Source organism: Myotis daubentonii, chromosome 8 (genome assembly GCF_963259705.1).
Source record: "Myotis daubentonii chromosome 8, mMyoDau2.1, whole genome shotgun sequence".
Lineage (NCBI taxonomy): Eukaryota > Metazoa > Chordata > Mammalia > Chiroptera > Vespertilionidae > Myotis > Myotis daubentonii.
The window spans coordinates 19,268,734-19,289,047 of NC_081847.1; the positions used below are offsets into that span (position 1 = coordinate 19,268,734).

The 20,314-nt window shown below is 43.0% G+C and overlaps 1 protein-coding gene across 2 annotated transcripts in view; it reads right to left on the reverse strand.

Annotated features, from left to right (window-relative positions):
• Window positions 1-537: 537 nt before the first annotated feature.
• DSTN (destrin, actin depolymerizing factor) overlaps window positions 538-20,314 on the reverse strand; it is a 48,611-nt gene continuing 28,834 nt past the window's right edge. The window contains exons 2-4 of one of the 2 annotated variants that reach the window (XM_059705481.1): window positions 9,485-9,792; window positions 3,959-4,065; window positions 538-1,775 (exon numbers count right to left, since the gene is read on the reverse strand). In XM_059705481.1, the coding sequence (XP_059561464.1) occupies window positions 1,666-1,775; window positions 3,959-4,065; window positions 9,485-9,792 (525 nt within the window). In that variant the 3' untranslated portion in view covers window positions 538-1,665. The remainder of the gene's footprint in view (window positions 1,776-3,958; window positions 4,066-9,484; window positions 9,793-20,314) is intronic. The other variant, XM_059705480.1, reaches the window with a different exon arrangement.

Below are 20,314 nucleotides of genomic sequence, written 5' to 3' on the forward strand. Positions count from 1 at the left end.
GACAGATGCGCACCTGCCCGGCGTGGTGGTTAAACCAAGTTGTATCACATGTCCAAGCTAAAACCACACAAAATACTTTCTAAAACTCCCTGACCAAATACCTGGTTCTAGCTACATGGCTGATTCCTGAGTAGGCCAACCTTGGGCCTGCAATGCTTTTCAAGAGGCCTGTTAATAAAAACAGTCACTAAAAGCATTGCAAATAGTAAAACAAGAAATTCAGGATGAAAGAATGACAAGCAGCTTATCAGTAAACCAGTAACCAGCACTTTTTTCTAGACAATTTTGAAAAGTATTTTAATTAAAGCCTTTTTTTGCACCTCAAACAAATCAAAGGATTTAAAAGCCTGATGTTTGGATCAACATTTGGAATAAGAAAGATTCCCAACTTTCATACCAACTTTCTCATTTTATAAGAAGAGGGAGCTGTGATCTTAACTGTAATTGTCCAAAATACTCAAACCTCCATAACTTGCCCCATATATGGAAGACAATCTCCTTTATACCCAACTCACATGTGAATAATTACACAAGAGATTAAGTTAAAAATGCTTCCTTTATTACATAAAGCCAGTACAGCTATTTCTAAGTTCAACTGTTTATGCATCTCTATATTGTTCAAGGTGTTATGTCTGTGATGTTAAGACAACCACTTCCAAGTGTCATCAGGTAGCAGTTTTCTATGGGTGTCATCTTTTGTCATACCTGCTCCCCATTTCACATACAGTTGAGAAACTGCTCTAGGAAATTAAGAAGTTCTCCCAGGCCCCAGAGTAATCATACACCTAATGTGCTTCCCCACCTTACTGTGCCAGAAACAAAGTTCTGAAGAAGACACAATTAAAATTTTCACAAGTGTCCTAGCTTATCAATACACCGTTTTTATCATTTTCATTAACAAAGTGGATTACAATGGAATGTTAATTTGCATCTTTTCTGGTTGTTACACAAGATATTGCACATTCTCCTAAGGACACATGATTCTCTAGATGCAAGGTCACTCTCAGAACAGTCTCCCATCTAGTAAGTGGAGAGCTCACCACAGGTGCAAGGAGTTGTTTCCTGTACTCCAACTATGTGCTTGAAATAGTGCTTTGCAAGATCAGCGCTGATTACTGGTATAAGCATTCACAATTCTGAGACAGTCTTCATTACACATCTGGTAGAATTAAAAGACTGCCTGACTTAATCTTATTGTAGTTAGTATATTAGTGTTATTACATGTGAGAATTATTTTCCATTATTCAGTTTCACTCAAGAGAGAATAAAGAATTTGGGCAATAATTATAACCAGGTTATGACCAATTCTCTAAGCTAAAGAAACAAATTGCTGAAGTTAACAAAGATACAACAGTTCTCTTATATGCACTGTTTTGTGAACTGCATTATTAAAAAGGAGCTTAGCAAAAATCTTTACAAGCCAACTCATCAAAACAGGCATTAAGAATTATGAATGACCAATAAGAATTTAATTTCATACCAATAGAACTTTAGATTTTAGATTTATTTAGGGCTGTTTGCACATGTTTATAGAATATTTAGTTTAACAGATGACAAGATAGCTCCCCCTCAGTGAGACCCTGGCCTAAACATATTTGCTTTACTTATATAGCAAGAGGATAACATTAAACATGGAAGCTTTTCATTGTGGCACTGAACCATGATCTACACAGGGCATCCTTCAAAAGCTACAATTAAGGATCCACCTAGCTTTTCAGCAATACAAGCCCGATTGAGGTCTTCTGGCCCATTTGCTTGACATTCGTGTTTTATGCCTACGGAGGAAAAATAATTCTATTTAGAATTATGACAGTAGTTTACCTATTTCTCTAAGACAGCCAGCTGTTTTAAAAGACCAATTCTAATATGGATAGAAAAGCTGTGGTATACACAAATAACAATATACTATGCAGTAATGAGAATAAATAATCTATAACTACATGCATAAAAATGAATGACTTAAACAATGTTGACTGAAGCGTACATTCTGGATGATTCTATATAACACAAAATCAGCCAAAGCTATTTTATGCTGTTAGAAGCCAGAGTATTGGTTATCCTTTGGATAAAAGAGTAAAAGAAAGTGGTGTGACTGGAAGGGGCAGGAGTGAGACTTCTGGGGTACTGGTCAGTAAATCTAGAAACAAGAATTATGTCAGTTTGTGAAAATTCATTGAGTTCTACAATATAATTTATGCCATAAGCTTTTTTTTATAGATATGATGTACTTCAATAAAAATTTAAAAAGCAAGTCTAGAAGTATTTTTAAAAAATAAGTAAAAATACGAATATGATGTTTTGATTGCAGTTGATTTAGTCAACTGTGTTGAAGAGTAAAAATATTTACAAATGGCATACTTTAATTCTACAAAACAGCTCTTTAGTGTATTATATATTTGAGAACTCTATCACAATGGAAACTGTAAAATGTATTACTAATTGCTTTCTCAGAAAAATTACATCACCACACTGAAGAATGAGCTCAATTATGGAATTACATACAGTAGCTTCTCTGTAAATAACAATCTTTTAAATACCTACATTGTTTCTGACTTTCCATAATTTTAAGACAATTTCTTAAGCTGCTGAAAGCATAAGAGGTCAGCTAGCTTTTGGACCACTTAGGACTGATTGAGAAAGCCAGTCTGGTTTCACTAGAAAAAGGTGACAAGGTGGCCATCTTTAATGAGTCATGTTAAAACATCAGTTAACCAACTGGTGAACACACTTCTGGGTAATGGGCCAACATCAACTCGAAGGCATGGAGAACCTGCAAGGCCTGAACTACACAGCAGCAGGTTTCAGGAAAGAAAGCGAGCATGTTGCTTTCCTAAGTAAACAAGCTAGGGCAAACCTGTTCAACTACAAGAACATAAAAGTCAGTCACAGTCAAATAAACAAAACAAAAACCACACTGGGCAAGTCCTATGACCTTGGCTCGCCCAGCTGTTTGGAGTTAGTTAGCCATGGCAGGAAGGAGGTAGGGCAACCTCTGAGACTAAGCTCCCACAAACAAGATGATCTCGTTCTACAGCTGAGAGAATCAAGGCCCAAGGAGGTTTAGCGGTTTTGGTCAAGGTCACACAGCAGTTAGATGACAAGCTTAGCCCTCAATGCAGGCCTTTGGGCACTTGCCCCATGCTCTTTCCAGCATACCAACATTTCCTCCTGGCTGGAGACAGTATGGTCAGGCCATCTCATCAGGATCCCAATCACCCAGTGGGCAAGTCAAACATAACTGGCCAGCTCAAGGAGGGAACTTTCCTTTGGATACAGATGAGTCAATTACCTAAAATTATACCATTCCAAAGTAAAGCTAGAGATAAAAGTATCCTTTCCCATTTATAAGCATTTTCCTTTTTCAACTTTAACTATAATCAAAGGCAAGAGCAGCCCAGCCAGTGTGACTCAGTGGTTGAGCATCAACCTATGAACCACGAAGTCACGGTTCAATTCCTGGTCAGAGCACATGCCCAGGTTTCAGGCTCAATCCCCAGTGGGGGTGTGTGCAGGAGGTAGCTGATCAATGATCCTCTCATCGATGATGTTTCTATCTCTCTCCCTTTCCCTTCCTCCCTGAAATGAATAAAAATATGTATTTTTTAAAAAGACAAGAACAAAGTTATCATTTAGTATGACCAATGTAAACCAATTAGTCTCCATCTGTTATGTGAGAAACTTGACAGCATCTCAAACAAGTTTAAAACCAGCTTGAACAAGTGCTACACAATGTGGAGAGAATGAGGTTATTAAATATGGGCCATGCAGACCCAAAGTGACCAGTGCAAGGCAGAGGACACTGAAAACCAGGTTTAACCTTCTGGGTTTTTTCTCAAAACAATGCTTCCCTCCATGGCAAGGTTCTCCAAAGAAAATAAGGTGCTCCCTAGAAAAGATGTAGCCCCATTTCAGGGGCTCACCATACCTCTAAGTATTTGGAAGTAAATCTAGATCATACCTTGAAATTTCTTTTTAATTGCATCCTTGGAGCTCGCATAGATCATTTTACTTTTCAGAGGTGCTAGTTCTGGTGCCCTGGATAAAGAGATGCCAAAAATGAAAAAACTGGTTTAGAGAAAGTACAATTTACATCGTGTTACACATTTACATCAGTAATGGGGAAGGGTCCTCAGACTATCCTGGGAGAGTTTTCCTAACTACAAAATTTTTCTATGTCCCCACCTTCTTATAGAGAACTGTTGCAAGTGGCAAACACAGAATGGCTCAGGCTGAACAAGTGGGAAAAAAGTAGAGAACTACTGATTAAAAATCAGATTAATGGGGCCAGAATAAACAACCAACACTGACTGGATAATCCATTATATTACCGAATTTGTTTTCTTTAAAATAATGTTAAAAAATATATTTTTTATCAATAAAGGCTTGAGTTTAGGCTAATAACGACTTTTATATAAGACTAGTGGCCCAGTGCACGAAATTCGTGCGGGGGGGGGGGGGGGCTGGAGGGGGGTGGTAGGGGAGAGAGAAGGTGTTGCCTTAGCCCAGCCTGCACCCTCTCCAAACTGTTTAGGCCTGATGTCCAACTGCCTGTTTAGGCCAGATCCCTCTCGCAGTCTGGGACCGCTGGCTCCTAAACCACTCACCTGCCTGCCTGCCTGCCTGATCGCCCCTAAGCCCTCTGCCTGCCTGATCGCCTCTAACTACCTCAGCCTGCCTGTCTGATCGCTCCTAACTGCCCTCCCCTGCCGGCCTGATCTTGCCCCCAACTGCCCTCCACTGCTGGTCTGATCTCACCCGCAATGGCCCTATCCTGCCAGCCTGATCTCGCCCCTAATTGCTCTACCTTGCTGGCCAGATTGCCCCTAACTGCCTCTGCCTACCTGATCGCCCCCAACTGCCCTCCCCTGCAGGCCTGATCTCACTCCCAACTGCCCTCTCCTGCTGGCCTTATCTCACCTCCAACTGCCCACTCTGCCTCGGCCTCCACCATCATGGCTTTGTCCAGAAGGAAGTTGGACATCCGGAAGATGGCCGGTCAACTCGGTCTAATTAGCATGCATATTACCCTTTTATTAGTATAGATAGATTACACAGGATAGACTGCTTAAATGGGGGGGGGGGGCGGGGGGGGGGGGCTTTTCCAGCAGGAGGAGATGCCCTTCGCAGACAAAAATACAAATCTCTATATCTGGACTGACTGCCAGCTATTTGCACTATACTGCTGAACCGGTCATTAAAAAATTGAACTGCTTTCTTATACCTTACACCAGGGGTGGGCAACCCCTGGCACGCGTGCCAAACATGACACGCCAGTAACTTTTGCTGGCACACAAAACCCTCTCTTATAATCTTCCATTTACAACTGTGAATCTTTGTTCTCAGTGATGAATTTTGTTAAGTCTTGTAATAGGAGTAGCCTGACGGATTAAAGTAGTAGCTCGTGCATATCTCTGAAGGTCATGAAATATAAACCTGATGTAAAATCTCTGTCATCAGTGATGCAGCAGCAAAAGTCCCACTGATAATGTCAAACGGAGTCATAAAGTTTTCTGTCGGACTATCAGTGTACACGTATACATTAAAAAATAAATGTGTTTTTCATCATCATATACTGTGTTTTTGTCACTCGAATGAATTTTATTATTTCTTCAAGGTTCTTCACATATGTACACCTTAAGAGATATCAAGTAGGCGTAATATGTTCTCAAAAAGTAGGGTTGGCACGCAGAATTTTGAGTCAGAGATTTTGCTGGTTTTGGCACGCACTCACAAAAAGGTTGCCTACCCCTGCCTTACACCAAACAGCTGTTGCCTATAAAAGCCCTCCTCAGCCCCCACCTTAGGTTCTGCCTTCACAGTTCACCCAGATTAGGTTCTGATTGGTCGGTTTCTATGCCAGTGTCAAAAGCTCCGCCTCCTAGGCAGCCATTGGCTCCTTGCACTTCACCAAGATTTGATTCTGATTGGTCAGTTTCTATGCCAGTCAGTGTCTCCGGGCCTATCTCTAGGCCTGATCACAGAGGCGGGGCTGATCAGCAGCCCCTGGAGAGAAACAGAGGCACAGCTGCTGGCGAAGCCCGGGGAGAGAGAGAGGCAACGGCTGACCAGACCCTGCCTCTCTTTTTGGGCCTCTCTCCAGGCTGATCCGCAGCCCCCTCAGCAGTCAGTGCTGGGTCACCACAGCAACCCAGGACTGACTTCCAGTCGGTCGAGTCTTCAGTCCTTACGGACCCTGGGTTTTTATATATATATTAGGATATTTAACCCCTTCTGGTTAAAAAAAAGTTTTAAAGTACAGAGAATAATCTGTTAATCAAGTATGTGCCACCCAAATTAAGAAATGCTAGTAATCTTAGCATTTTTGCTTCCGATGTCTTTAAAAAGAACATATTATAAAAGTTCCCTTCTTACCCCTTTTATGTCTATTACAATAGCAAATTCTGACCACAGGACTACTTGTTTTCCATCTTAGTCTAACATAATAAACATGTCAGAAGGATTTCTTTTTTAAAGCTTAATGGCAATTCAGCAATAGCTATGCCTTAATTGTCAATAGTTACTACTATCTTGATCTATAAGATTTTTTTGTGCTGGCCCCATGTTGAATGAACACTGGAAGCAAAGTATACGCTTCACCACTTTCTTCACCAGCAATATTGAAAAATACCAGAAATAGTAACAATTGACAGAAAAATCCTATCCTATCCAAACTATCTGTGAATGCATCATTCCCCACACCACCACCTACCCTCAGGCCCAACTCCACTCCATACTACCAAGATAACAAAGGATAAATGGAGTGTTGTTAAATCCTTTAAACACTTAATCCTTTTCACTGCGTATTTCCAGGATGTGCCACAGTCCTTAACACCATGGGCTGACATGGACTTCACCTAGTCTACTCCCACAGCTCGGAGATTCTATTCTTGGGAGCCAGGAAAAGAACAGTCTCTGTATCTCTCAGATGCTTATTCTTCCCAACCCTAAGGTCAAAGGAGGGAGGCAAGTCATAACAATAAACTCAGGTCTGGCAAATGTTTGAACTGCAAAGTTAAGTGGGTACTTTTCTTATGCAAAATAGGTCAGGGACAGGAAAAAATAATCACTGCTCTGATTTGACTCAGACAAGATTTAAAAAACACTAGGTAAGAGCTGTACCCTGGGCCCTTTAAACAGCCTGTTATGGAACATTCCTGATGGTTTCACCTTTTCTTTAAAAATCCTGATTTCTGGGCCTCATCCTCTGGAAATTCTGTTTCTTTATTACTAATGTTGTGGTCTCACCCCATAACAAAGAAACATAATTTCTGGAGGATGAGGCCCAGAAATCAGGATTTTAAAAAGATTCCCAGGTGATTCTAATGTGCAGCCAAAGTTGAGAACCACTGATGTAGAGGATCATTTTCATAGTAAATAAAAAGTACAAAAACCAGGGGCAGATGAAGGAAATATAGGGAGAGTGGGGCAAAATTAGGCTTATAATTGTTTGTATGGAAAATAATACAATAATCTATATATATAAAAGCCTAAGTGACCATTACGACCGAATAACCAGTTGACCAGTCGCTATGACGTGCACTGACCACCAGGGGGCAGACACTCAACACAGGAGCTGCCCCCTGGTGGTCAGTGCACTCCCACAGCCAACCTCCCATGGTTGGCCAACCTCCCGGAGCCCCTCCCCCTGACCGACCAGCCCCCTGATAGGCCTCAATCGCTGGCCAGGCTAAGGTACCCCACCTGTGTATAGATTTGTGCTCTGGGCCTCTAGTTAATAAATGATAATATAAGAATAAACTGTGTTTCTTATACTCACAACTGTAAACCTACTTTCTCCCCACCTGTATTCACCAATTTAAAAGCTAAAACCTTACTAAATATATTCATAAAAAATGAATAAACAAATAAATAAATATTTAAGTCAAAATCTTATTTAGCTGCCACTCAGCTGTAAATCCCAGAATGGCAAGGACTTTACCAGCTGTTTCCCCAGGCCATAACACAATACCTGGAATGTAACAGAAATTAAGTTTACATTAGGCACAGATCAGGGCTGATCAGGGGGCTGGGGCGCCTTCCCCTGTCACGAACAGAGCAGTGTGGATAGGGAGGTTGTGGCCCCGCCCCATCACACAGAGAGCTGCAGGGCGATTACGAGGTTTGGGCGCTGCCCCATCACGCTGATCCCAGTGCTGGGAGGCCTCGTGGCTCCACTGATCCCGGTGCTGGGAGGCATATTACCCTTTTACTAGATAGGATAGAGGCCTGGTGCACGGGTGGGGGCCGGCTGGTTTGCCCTGAAGGGTGTCCTGGATCAGGGTGGGGGTCCCCACTGGGGTGCCTGGCCAGTCTGGGTGAGGAGATGATGGCTGTTTGCAACTGGTCACACACCCTTCAGGGTGGGGGTCCCCACTGGGGTGCCTGGCCAGTCTGGGTGAGGGGCTGAGGGCTGTTTTCAGGCTGGCGGGTGACTGAAGCTCCCAACTGCTCCTTTTTTTCTTTTTTTCTTTTTTATTCTGGGCCAGCTTTAGCTCTGAGGCTTGGCTCCAGCTCTGAGGCCTCGGCTGCTGAAAGCAGGTATCTGGTTTGTTTGGGTTCTATAATTGAAACACTGTATCAACTCCAGCTCTGAGATCCCGGCTGGCTGAAAGCAGGTTTCTGGGGTTTTGTTTAGCTTCTATATTTGTAACAATGTTTCAAACTGCAAGCTCAGATGCTGGCGGCGGCTGGCGGGGAACGTTGGAGTCCTCCGTCACTGAAGCAAGCAAGCCTCATGTTTGCTTCAAGCTGCCTGGCTGCCAGCTGCCATCTTGGCTGGCAGTTAATTTGCATATCACCCTGATTAGCCAATGGGAAGGGTAGCGGAGGTACGGCTAATTACCATGTTTCTCTTTTATTAGATAGGATAGCTAGTGACTAGTGGCTACCCTTATGGACAGTGTGACCTATCACAGTTGGAGGCAATGATAGTACCAACTTCAAAAGTAGCAAACTCCAGGCACAAATAAAGTATAGATGTTTAAAAAAGTAGGAGGCTGGTTCCTGGCATTACAAGTTAGAGAAGGATTTTGGTGAGATAAACTTTCTTCTCAGTATCCTAGGAAGAGTTTTTAGAGAAATTTTAGCTTATAAGGAGTTCAGAGGATGCATAGAAGTCTACCCCTCTGCCTCCTTCCACTGCCAAAATAATTGACTACTGAAAGTCACCTTTCAAGTAAACAAAGACTAGTTAAAATTTATTTTTGGTTCCACAAACATCAATCTAGCTAAGACCTTTTCTTTTCTTTTAATTTAAATTTTTTAGTGGTGACACTATGCAGATATCCTTGATTCCCCCACCCCTTTGCCCATCTTATAAATAAAAATTTACCAGAAACCTTGTAAATAAAAATTAAACAACAATGACTGCAGACCACTTGACTGAAAACTACTTTGGCTGCAGATACTGGCTCTCCAAATGCTAAACTAACAATGACATTAACTCTGATTTTTACAGAGACTCACTATTTCTATCACTGCTTACCATAAGAAAAACATCAGCTCCTCTTTTCTGGATTCCTTGGTTTCAAAGCTTGCATCATACAAAGCATAGCGACAATCTTTCTCTGGGAGCATTCCCACAAAATGCTTGAAAGGATCAGTTATGGTTACACCAACATCTCCAACCAAGATCTCTTTGCCTTCTTCTACAATGATGCACTTTTTGTCTGCACTGAGACAAAAAATGACAGCCTTCTTTCTTTTCTTGATTTCTTCTGGTGTGGAACACTTCCTAACTTTCATGTCATAAAAAATGCGACATACTTCATCAGCAACTTGCACTCCTGAGGCCTATAATAAGAAAAGGAAATCAGAAAGAGGTTTGTAATTTTTATTGTGCCAAATATAAAAACTATATATTTGATTATAGACTGACAGACACTTATTACAATTTTTAAGGCATACTTATCATCCAATAGGGAAACTGGAATACCTGAGCTGCAATCACTAATTTCAGTCACTGAACATTTACAAGATTACATATATAAGCCATTCATCACTATTATGTGGGATTAAGGGATGAGTCATCTATGCAGCCCCTCATACCTTAAAACCTGAAAAAAGGTACTTCTGAGGTGCTGGATTATTTTTTTTTTTATCTTGTAGAGGTGGCTCAGAGCCCTGACTGGAGGTAGTCAACTTCCCAGTTTGATTATTAATATCACCCCAAATTCTTTTCATAAGTATAATAAATGGCCAGAGTGGCTGGGCTGGAAAAATTATTCTATTCCTATGGCATAGCTTTCACTAATAAAATAATTAAAAGGTCTTTGTTCTACTCACATTTCAAAATTATGAGATTAATATTCAGTAACATAATAGTAAAATGCCTTTAAAATTACACTTTAAAAAAATCTCCAAGTTTTAAATTAAGATAAGAATAAATAAGATTATTAAGAGACTAAATCTTAATTATTCCCACCACAAAAAGCAATGATATTTATGTGATATGATAGAGGTGTTGGTTAGCTAATGCTATGATAGTAATCATATTGCTATATAAAAATGTATCAAATCAACAACTTTTACACCTTAAACTTAACAATGTTATATGTCAATTATATCTCAATTTAAAGAAAGAATAAATCAGAGTATGTTTACTGCTGTGACAAAGAACACAGTTTAATTTGGTATTATATTGACCAGAAAAATAAACCTTTTACTATGTTATATTTGCTATTTTGAGATGAGAAAGCAGTTACAAAAGATCTTGATAGCAAAAGTTCTAAAACCAGTTTTTAATCTTTTCCTCTTTTTTAAGGAATGTGCTATTTATATTAACTTTACTTCATTAACTTCTTTGGTTTTGCATGTTAGTTTTTCTAAAGCAAGAATTTAAACTTAACAGAATATAAATACTGAACAATGCAAAAATATTGATAACCCAAAATTAATATCAAGTAATTTGCTTAAGAAATAAAAATACATGTGAGGTGAAAAGATAACCCATACACTGGGAGAAAGTATTTGCAAATCATGTATCCAATGAAAACTTGTATCCAGAATATATAAAGAACCCTTCTAACTCAACAATAAAAATAAAGACAACCCAATTTAAGGGATTTGAATAGACATTTCTTCAAAGAAGATATAAAAATGGTCAATAAACACTCGGGAAAAATGCTCATGATAGTGGTCTTAGGGCAAAACCACAATGAGCTATTACTTCACACCCACTAGGATGGCTATAACCAAAAAGACAACAGCAACAAATGCTGGTGAGGCTGTTGAAAAACTGGAACACTTATACATTGCTGACAGAACTGTTAAATGGTGCTGCTGCTTTGGGAAACAGTCTGGCAGAGTTCCTCAGAAAGTTAAACATGCAGTTAAACACCTAGCAATGCCACTCTCCTAGGTATATTCACAAGAGAAATAAAAACATAAGTTCATACAAAAACTTGTACATGAATATTAATAGCAGCATAATTCATAACAGTAAAAAATTAGGAAAAACTGATGAATGAATAAACAAAATGTGGCATATACATACAATAGAATATTATTCAGCCATAAAAAATGAGGTACTGATACATGCTACAAAATGGAAAAACCTTGAAAAACATTATGCTAAGTGAAATAAGCCATGCATACAAGGCCCCATTATATGATTCTTTTTTTCACAAAATGTTCAAAATAGGCAAATCCATAGACAGGAAGCTAAGAGGAGCTAAGAGGAAAGAAGAATGGGGAATGACTACTAATTGATATGGCGTTTTCATTTTGGAGTGATAAAATGTTTTGAAACTTGATAGCAATGTGGATGCACAACTTTGTAAATATACTGAAAACCAGTGACTTGTACTTTATGATGTGTGAATTATCTATAATAAAAGTGTGATATGCTAATTAGGTCAGACAGCCAGAAGACCATCTGGATGACCATGCTATAATACCCACTGGTGCCAGACCAGCCAAGGCGGTGCAATGCGATTGGTCGGGGGCCCGGCCATCGCCCCATGATGGCATCATAGAAGGAGGGTCAGGCCACTGACTGGAGGGGCAATCAATCGGGGAGGCTCCGCGATCACCCCAAAGAGGGAGGCCCAGCCACCAATCGGCAGGCTGCAGCAGGTGGGCAGGGCCTCCCTCTGCGAGGGAAGCCCAGGTCCCAGGTGCCAGAGGGAAGCCGGTGGCGGCAGCGGGGGAAGGAAGGCCTACTCTTGCACGAATTTCATGCATTGGGCCTCTAGTATCTCAATAAAGCTGTTACTTTAAAAATGTATGCAAGAATTCTGGGGATTAAAATACACTAAGATCCCAGCATTTAGTTAACATTAATGTACTTGGGCCATTTAATAATATTAATTAAAAGAGTATAATCCACTTCAATCCCATCTAATCTAACCTATAATCATAATCCAGTTCAATCCTGTCTAACCTATTCCACATTTTGTTTATAAATGAATATTTCACTCTAAAATAATGAAGTGGTAAATATAGAAAAATTAAGACTAGAAAATTACTACAAAAGCTACACAATCTTATCACTTTCCTACTATTAAAAAGCACTTTTCTTAAACCTTTTACTGCTTATGATCTTCATAGTTCATCTGTGTACAGGAAGTTACGATTACTTTGCTATTTTGAACAGAGGAAAAAAATGTTCAAAATAACAAAATAGTGAATAACTACTACATGGAGTCCCAAAATTCACGCAAGAAGTAACTTTGATAGAAAACACAGGTTTATAATTAAAAATTGTAAATTTTTTATTGATTCATAAAGTATACAGTATAGGGTTATGTATGGAATAGCACATCGGGTAAATGGCCTCCACGGCTTTGCTGGCACCTACGCAAAGCCGTGGTCTTCATTGTCCCTGCTCCTGGGCCATAATTGGTACTTGGTAATGTTTATCAAATTGAAGGGATTGAAATCAAAGGACAACAGATATTAGAATCTGATTCAATAAACCAAGTAAAATTAGACTTTTATTTTTTGTTGTTGTTGTTGTTAATGCTCACGCAAAATTCAAATCTTGCGTGAATTTTGGGACACCCTATAAAAGCAGACTCCAATTCTTCTAAGCACCCAAGTTTACCTATGTTGATTTGTTAGGCTCACATGTCTAACCCATCTTGAAAAGCATGAAGACAGTATATTTAAAGACTTATATCTAACCAATCAATATTTGAATTTATCTGTCAACATCTAAGTGAAGTATCTCAAGCATTTTATATCCTGACTTAGAAATTAATCAAAGTAATCATGTACCAGTAACTGAAAACAGAAAGGAAATGTATATTCTGCAATTAAAATGCAACTAATCTCAGACAAATTAAGCTGTAACTTGCAGGCATCTTAAAAGCCTCAGTAAGGAGGAATTTGAGCTTTTTTTAAATCAAAATTTAGGTCTGTGCAGGTCTCTAATGAAGAGACACTAAGAAACTGGCAGACACTGGAAGCAGGAAAACCATTTTTGAGATAGTTACAAATATCCAGAAGAGAAAGCTCTGAACTACAGCAGTGCAGTTAAAACAAAACAAACAAAAAAAAAATCCAAGGGCATTTCAAAGTAGAATTAATATAGCTGAGTGAAACCATAAATAGAATTAATATCGCTGAGTGAAACCATAAGAAGTAGCATCAGCCCAGTAGAATGGCTCAGTGGTTAAGTATTGACCTATGAACCAGGAGGTCACAGTTCAATTCCTGGTCAGGGCACATGCCTGGGTTGCAGGCTCCATCTCTAGTAGGGGGCGTGCAGGAGGCAGCAGATCGATGATTCTCTCCCATTACTGATGTTTCCATCTCTCTCTCCCTCTCCCTTCCTCTCTGAAATCAATAACAATATATATATATATTTTTTAAAGTAGCAGCATTAAAGAAGATCCAGGATTCTCTAGACTGGTAAGTAGAAAGTTTGTGGTGAATCAGCAGAAAGGGGAGATGGTTACAATTTAACATGTTAAAAAAATTTTTTTTTAATCCTCATGAGGATATTTTTTTCCCATTGATTTTTAGAACGGAAGGGAGGAGACACCCACAGAGAGAAACATCAATGTGAGAGACACATCGATTGATTATCTTCCGCGCATGCCAGGGCCAACCAGAGCCAGGGATCAAGCCTGCAACCAATGTCCATACCCTGGACTGTAATCAAACCTGAGACCCTTCAGTCGAAGGGCCAATGCTCTCACCACTTAGCAAACCACCTAGGGCTGACATGTTAATTTTGAGGAATGTGTAAAACATCTAAGATGGAGATTTCAACTGGAAATACGAAGATGAAACTAATAGATATTTTGGACTACAGCCATTATCACAGAATCACCAACATTAAGTAGCAAAAGAGAAACAAGTCAAGGGGACTAAGAAGAAATGATAGGAAAGCTAAGAAGAAAAAGTAAGAAGGGCAAAAACAGCATCCAAGATGCCAACAGAGAGTATTTTGAGGAAGGAGATCATCAATACCAAAAACTATAGAGTTTGAAAATAGACAACTGGGCTTGGCAATTGGGCCTCTGTGCATTTCAGGAGACTGGAGGAATGGGGCAGAACTCCAGGGTAATGGGCTGAGGATCCACAGGGAACTGAGAAAGTGAAAACACAGGAGGGTTAATGGTGAAGGGAAAAGGAAAGACTGAGTATTATCCATTTCTTATTGGGGAAATTCTGACCATACTAAAAGTTTAAGAGCTCTTAAGGGAACAAGAAAAAGGAAGCCAAAACACTAAAGAGAAAAAAACATCCAAAAACATAATACTGAGTACTTATTATTATCAGACACTTTGAAATAACAAAAATTCTATGAGAAAGCTAGTACCATTATTTGCTTCTTACAGACTTGAAAACAGAGGCGTGGAAAGATTAAGTACAGTAACATGGTCAGAATTACACAGAAACTGGTAGTGGAACTGAGATCTGAACTCATGCAATTTGGATCCAGAAAATACTCATAAACACTCATAATTTAGAGACAGAACTTTAGAGAGGTTGGGGAGATGCAGAGCACAGATGGAAATGTGAATCTTAGTTTCCTCTAATATAGGAAGAGGGAGGGTAACAGTTGGAGGAAGGAAGAGGCACTGCTAAAAATTGTGCTTGACAGGCTATAGAAGTGCAGTGGTTTGAACATACTAGGTAAAGATTTAGAATCACTGTTCTGGGAAGTTCTAAAGGGAATCACCCAAGGACAAGCAAAAGGACTCTGAGGACATAAAAAGTTTTAGCTGAGGTCAGAGAGGGTGATAGCAGAGCAATCAGGCAGAAAGCAGATGTTGATGGCAGGATGTCAGTGCAGGTGGAAAGAAAGGACTCTACATTATCTCTAAGAGATTTTTATCCAAGCCTGAAGTTTCAATCATCTAATCCCAATGACTCACACATTATTCAGACTTCTGCTTTTCTGAGCTTGCAGTCTTTACACCCAATTTCCTACCTAAAATCTCCAGCTGGATGTCTCAAAGAGCTCTGCATGCCCAAAGTCCCCTTCTAGTCAGTCTTCCTTTCCAAGGAAGATATTTTCATACTAGAGGCCTGATGCACGAAATTCATGCAAAAGGCAGCTGTAGCAGCCTCCTCTGCCTTGGCTCCAGCCCACCCTGGACTTGTTCCGAAGGACATCGGGTCTAATTAGCATATTACATTTTTATTATTATAGACTAGGGGCCCGGTGCACGAAATTCGTGCACTGGGTGTGTGTGGGGGGGGGGGGGGGGAGTGTCCCTCAGCCCAGCCTGCCCCCTCTCACATACTGGGAGCCCTCAGGCGTTGACCCCCATCACCCTCCAATCTCAGGATCAGCCCCTTGCCCAGGCCTGACACCTCCGCCAGAGGTGTCAGGCTTGGACAGGGGACCCCCATCTCCCCCTGATCACTGGCTCTGGCCCCTGCCCAGGCCTGAGGCCTCTGGCCCAGGAATCACGCCTAGGCAGGGGACCCCCATCTCCCTCTGATCTCTTGCTCCACCCCCCGCCCAAGCCTGATGCCTCTGACCCAGGCTTCAGGCCTGGGCAAGGGGACCATCATATCCCCCCAATCCCCGGCTCTGCGCCCCACCCAGGCCTGATGCCTCGGCCGGAGGAGTTGACCCTCATCACCCTCCGATCACCAATCACCGGATCGGCCCCTTGACCAGGCCTGAGGCCTCCGGCAGAGGTGTCAGGCCTGGGCAGGGGACCCCCAGCTCCCTGTGGTTGCAGGCTCCACCCCTGCCCAGGCCTAACGCCTCTGGCCTAGGCGTCCGGCCCGGGCAGCGGGGACCCGCAACTGCAGCGGCCCCGCGATCGTGGGCTCCGCTTTAGGCCCAGGCAAGGGACCCCTAGCTCCTGGGACTGCCGGCTTCGACCGTGCCCAGCTCCCATCGCTGGCTCCACCCCTATTTCCTGCTATCACTGGCCAGGGCGGCAAAGGCACCTGATTCTCTGATCATGGCTGGGGGGCAGGGCCGCCTTTGCCCTGCCCCCCAGCTCTTAGCTCCCCCCTGGGTTTCCGATCACTGTCAGTGGCAGGGGGCTTCTTCCTGCTTTCCCTTTCGCCTCCCTGCATTGTGCCTACATATGCAAATTAGCCGCCATCTTGTTGGCAGTTAACTGCCAATCTTAGTTGGCAGTTAATTTGCATATAGCCCTGATTAGCCAATGAAAAGGGTATCGTCGTACGCCAATTACCATTTTTCTCTTTTATTAGATAGGATATTTTTCCAAGACATCACCATCCTAGTTACATAAGCCCCAAACCTGATACATCTCTAACAATTCCTTCTCTCTCACCTCACTAAGCTCTTTGGTTTCTCATATATTTTCCCAAGACATTCATCTCTCTCCCTTTCTATCACCACTCTTCTAGTCCAAACCACTACTGTCTGTTATCTGAACTGTTAAAATAACCTCCCCAAGTGTTGCAAACCTCCCCTGGAAGATGTGTGTACCATACTGTTTCCTCTTCCTGGACACACAGGAAGACTACATTCCCCAGCCTTCCTTGAAAGTTCACCAGACTGATTCTGCTCAGCAACAGGTGGACACAGTGATATAAACCACTTCCAGGCCTGGCTCTTTAAAAGTGATCTAGCTCCATCTTCCCCTGACAAGATGACCTCGGGAGATATACTTCAAGATAGAAGCGGGCTGCCCAACTCTGTGGCACTCTATATGATAGAGATAAATCTTTACTGTGTTAAGCCAAAGAGATTTGGGATTTAATTTGTTACCGTAGTAGTTCAAATACAACAGACCGCCCATACCCCTTGCTGTGACCCTTCCACTCTCCAGTTCACTCTCTACACTGCAGCCAAGGATCTGAAACACAAATCCTATCTACATGTTTAAAACACTTCTATGGCTTTCCTTTGATCTGAGGGTAAAAAGAGTAATAACTGTTTATTACTGCATGATCTGACCCTATCTTCCTCTCTACCACACATATTCTCTGCTACCTCAATACCTTGAGCCTTCTTTTAATTCTATTTGCCATGCTCCTTCTCACTTCAGGGAGTTTGCTCATACTAAATACTCGGCTATACACTTTTCAGATCTCAGACCAAATTCTCATTTTGCAAATAAGTTTTTGAGGTCAAGACCACTACTTCACGCTTCCATGAAATCATGCATCTCTACACCATAGCACTTAACCACAGTTTCAATGTTCTCTCTTTATTTAATGACTAGAGGCCCAGTGCACAAAAATTTGTGCACTCGGGGGGAAGGAGGGGTCCCTCAGCCCGGCCTGTGCCCTCTAGCAGTCTGGGACCCCTCGGGAGGTAACAACCTGCTGGCTTAGGCCTGCTCCCGGGTGGCAGAAGGCAGGCCCAATCCCTAGGTGCAGCCCCTGGTCGGGCTCAGAGCAGGGCCGATTGGGGGGTTGGGGCACCACCCCCTGTCACACTCAAGGCAGGGTCGATGGGGAGGTTGCGGCGTGACCACGTCACACACAGAGCAGGGCCCATCAGGGGGGTTGGGGCTCCGTACCCTGTCATGAACAGAGCAGGGCCCATCAGGGGGTTGGGGAGCTCCCTCCTGTCACGCACAGAGCAGGGCCCATCAGGGGGTTGAGGAGCTCCCCCCCCCCCGTCACTCACAGAGTAGGGCATATAGGGGAGTTGGGGCACCGCCCCCTGTCACACACAGAGCAGGGTGGATCAGTGGGTTGGAGCGCCGCCCTCTATCACTCACAGAGCAGGGCCGATCAGGGGATTGGGGCACCGCCACTGTCACACTCAGGGCAGGGCTGATGGGGAGGTTATGGCTCTACCCCGTCACACACAGAGCAGGGCCCGTGGGGGGGGGGGCGGGGGAGGTTGGGGCGCCACCCTCTATCACCCACAGAGCAGGGCCAATCAGGGGGTTGGGGCGCCGCCACTCTCACACTCAGGGCAGGGCTGATGGGGAGGTTATGGCTCTACCCCGTCACACACACAGAGCAGGGCCCGGGGGGGCCGGGGGGGGGGGGTTGGGGTGCCGCACCCTGTCACACACAGAGCAGGGCCGATCAGGGTGTTTGGGCGCTGCCCCCTGTCATGCTGACCCCAGTGCCGGGAGGCCTCTCGGCTCCGCTGATCCCGGTGCTGGGAGGCATATTTCCCTTTTACTATATAGAATAGAGGCCTGGTGCATGGGTGGGTGCCAGCTTCTTTGCCCTGAAGGGTGTCCTGGATCAGGGTGGGGGTCCCCACTGGGGTGCCTGGCCAGCCTGGGTGAGTGGATGATGGCTGTTTGTAGCTTGTCACACACCCTTCAGGGTGGGGGTCCCCACTGGGGTGCCTGGCCAGTCTGGGTGAGGGGCTGAGGGCTGTTTTCAGGCTGGGGGTGACTGAACTCCCAAACGCTCCTTTTTTCCTTTTTTTTTTTTTATTCTGGGCCAGCTTTAGCTTGAGGCTTGGCTCCAGCTCTTAGGCCGCCGCTCCTGAAAGTAGGTTTCTGGCCTTTGCATACAATGTTGCGAATCTGCTGGCTGAAGTCAGGCAGTATTTGTTACCATGTTTGAAACTGCAGGCTCAGAGGCCTGCAGCCGCAGGCGGGAACGTTGGTTTCCTCCCTCACTGAGGGAAGCAAGCCTCATGTTAGTTTCAAGCTGCCTGGCTGCCCGCCGCCATCTTGGCTGACAGTTAATTTGCATATCTCGATGATTAGCCAATGAAAAGGGTAGCGGTCATACGCCAATTACCATGTTTCTCTTTTATTAGTGTAGATTGTCTCCCCAAATAGGCTGTTTAAGACTGTAAGTTCCTTAAGAAAGACTGTGTCTATCTTATTCACTATTGTATTCCTCTGAGGAAATCAAAGATAAATAAAAGACTCCCATCGTAGTTTATTTAACTAATGGAGAAGATAAAGACAGCATATACAAATCATCAATACTTGGTAAAACTATTATTCCCTGATAAACTCCAATAGAAGAGAGTTTAAAGAAGGTAGAGATTATGCTAGGGTAAAGCAGGACACAGGTAGGGGGTGGGGTTCACATCTAAACCGACTTAAAGCACTCCAAGACAAGAGGACTAAAGGATGAAAAGAGTCCCTGAGAAAGGGAACCTTGCATATACAATATGAGAGGATAGGGAGGAGGAAATTGAGATGTAGACTGGGTTCAGGAGGAAGAGACCACAAATGACAGGCTCAAGAGTTTGGAGACAATGGATATATTTTTTAAAAGAAAAGTAAGGATGACCAGCAAAAAGGCTAATTCAGTAAGCAAGGCAAGAGGTGATCAAAGCCTTCATTAGGGTAGTAGGAGCAGTACGAGGAAGAGGGCTGGATGTCAACAGTGTATAGGCACAAACATCTGTACATGACAACCACTGGCTGGGAGAGGGATGGTGGAAAGGAAGGAATCAGAATAGTTTGGTGATTAGGAGGCTGATTAATGCCCTAGACCAGGGGTGGGCAAACTTTTTGACTCGAGGGCCACAATGGGTTCTTAAACTGGACCGGAGGGCCGGAACAAAAGCATGGATGGAGTGTTTGTGTGAACTAATATAAATTCAAAGTAAACATCATTACATAAAAGGGTATGGTCTTTTATTTTTTTAGTTTTATTCATTTCAAACGGGCCGGATCCGGCCCGCGGGCCGTAGTTTGCCCACAGCTGCCCTAGACAGTGTGGCTCAGTTGGTTGGAGCATCGGCCTGTACAGTGAAGGGTCACAGGTTCGATCCCTCGTCAGGGCACATATAAGAGGCAACCAGTGGCTAGCCAGTTTGGCTCAGTGAATAGAGTGTCGGCCCGCGGACTGAAGGGTCCTGGGTTTGATTCCAGTCAAGGACACGTACCTTGGTTGCAGGTTCCCCGGCCCTGGTCAGGGTCCATGCAGGAGGCAACCAATAGATGTCTCTTTCACATCAATGTTTCTTTCTGTCTCTCCCTCTCCC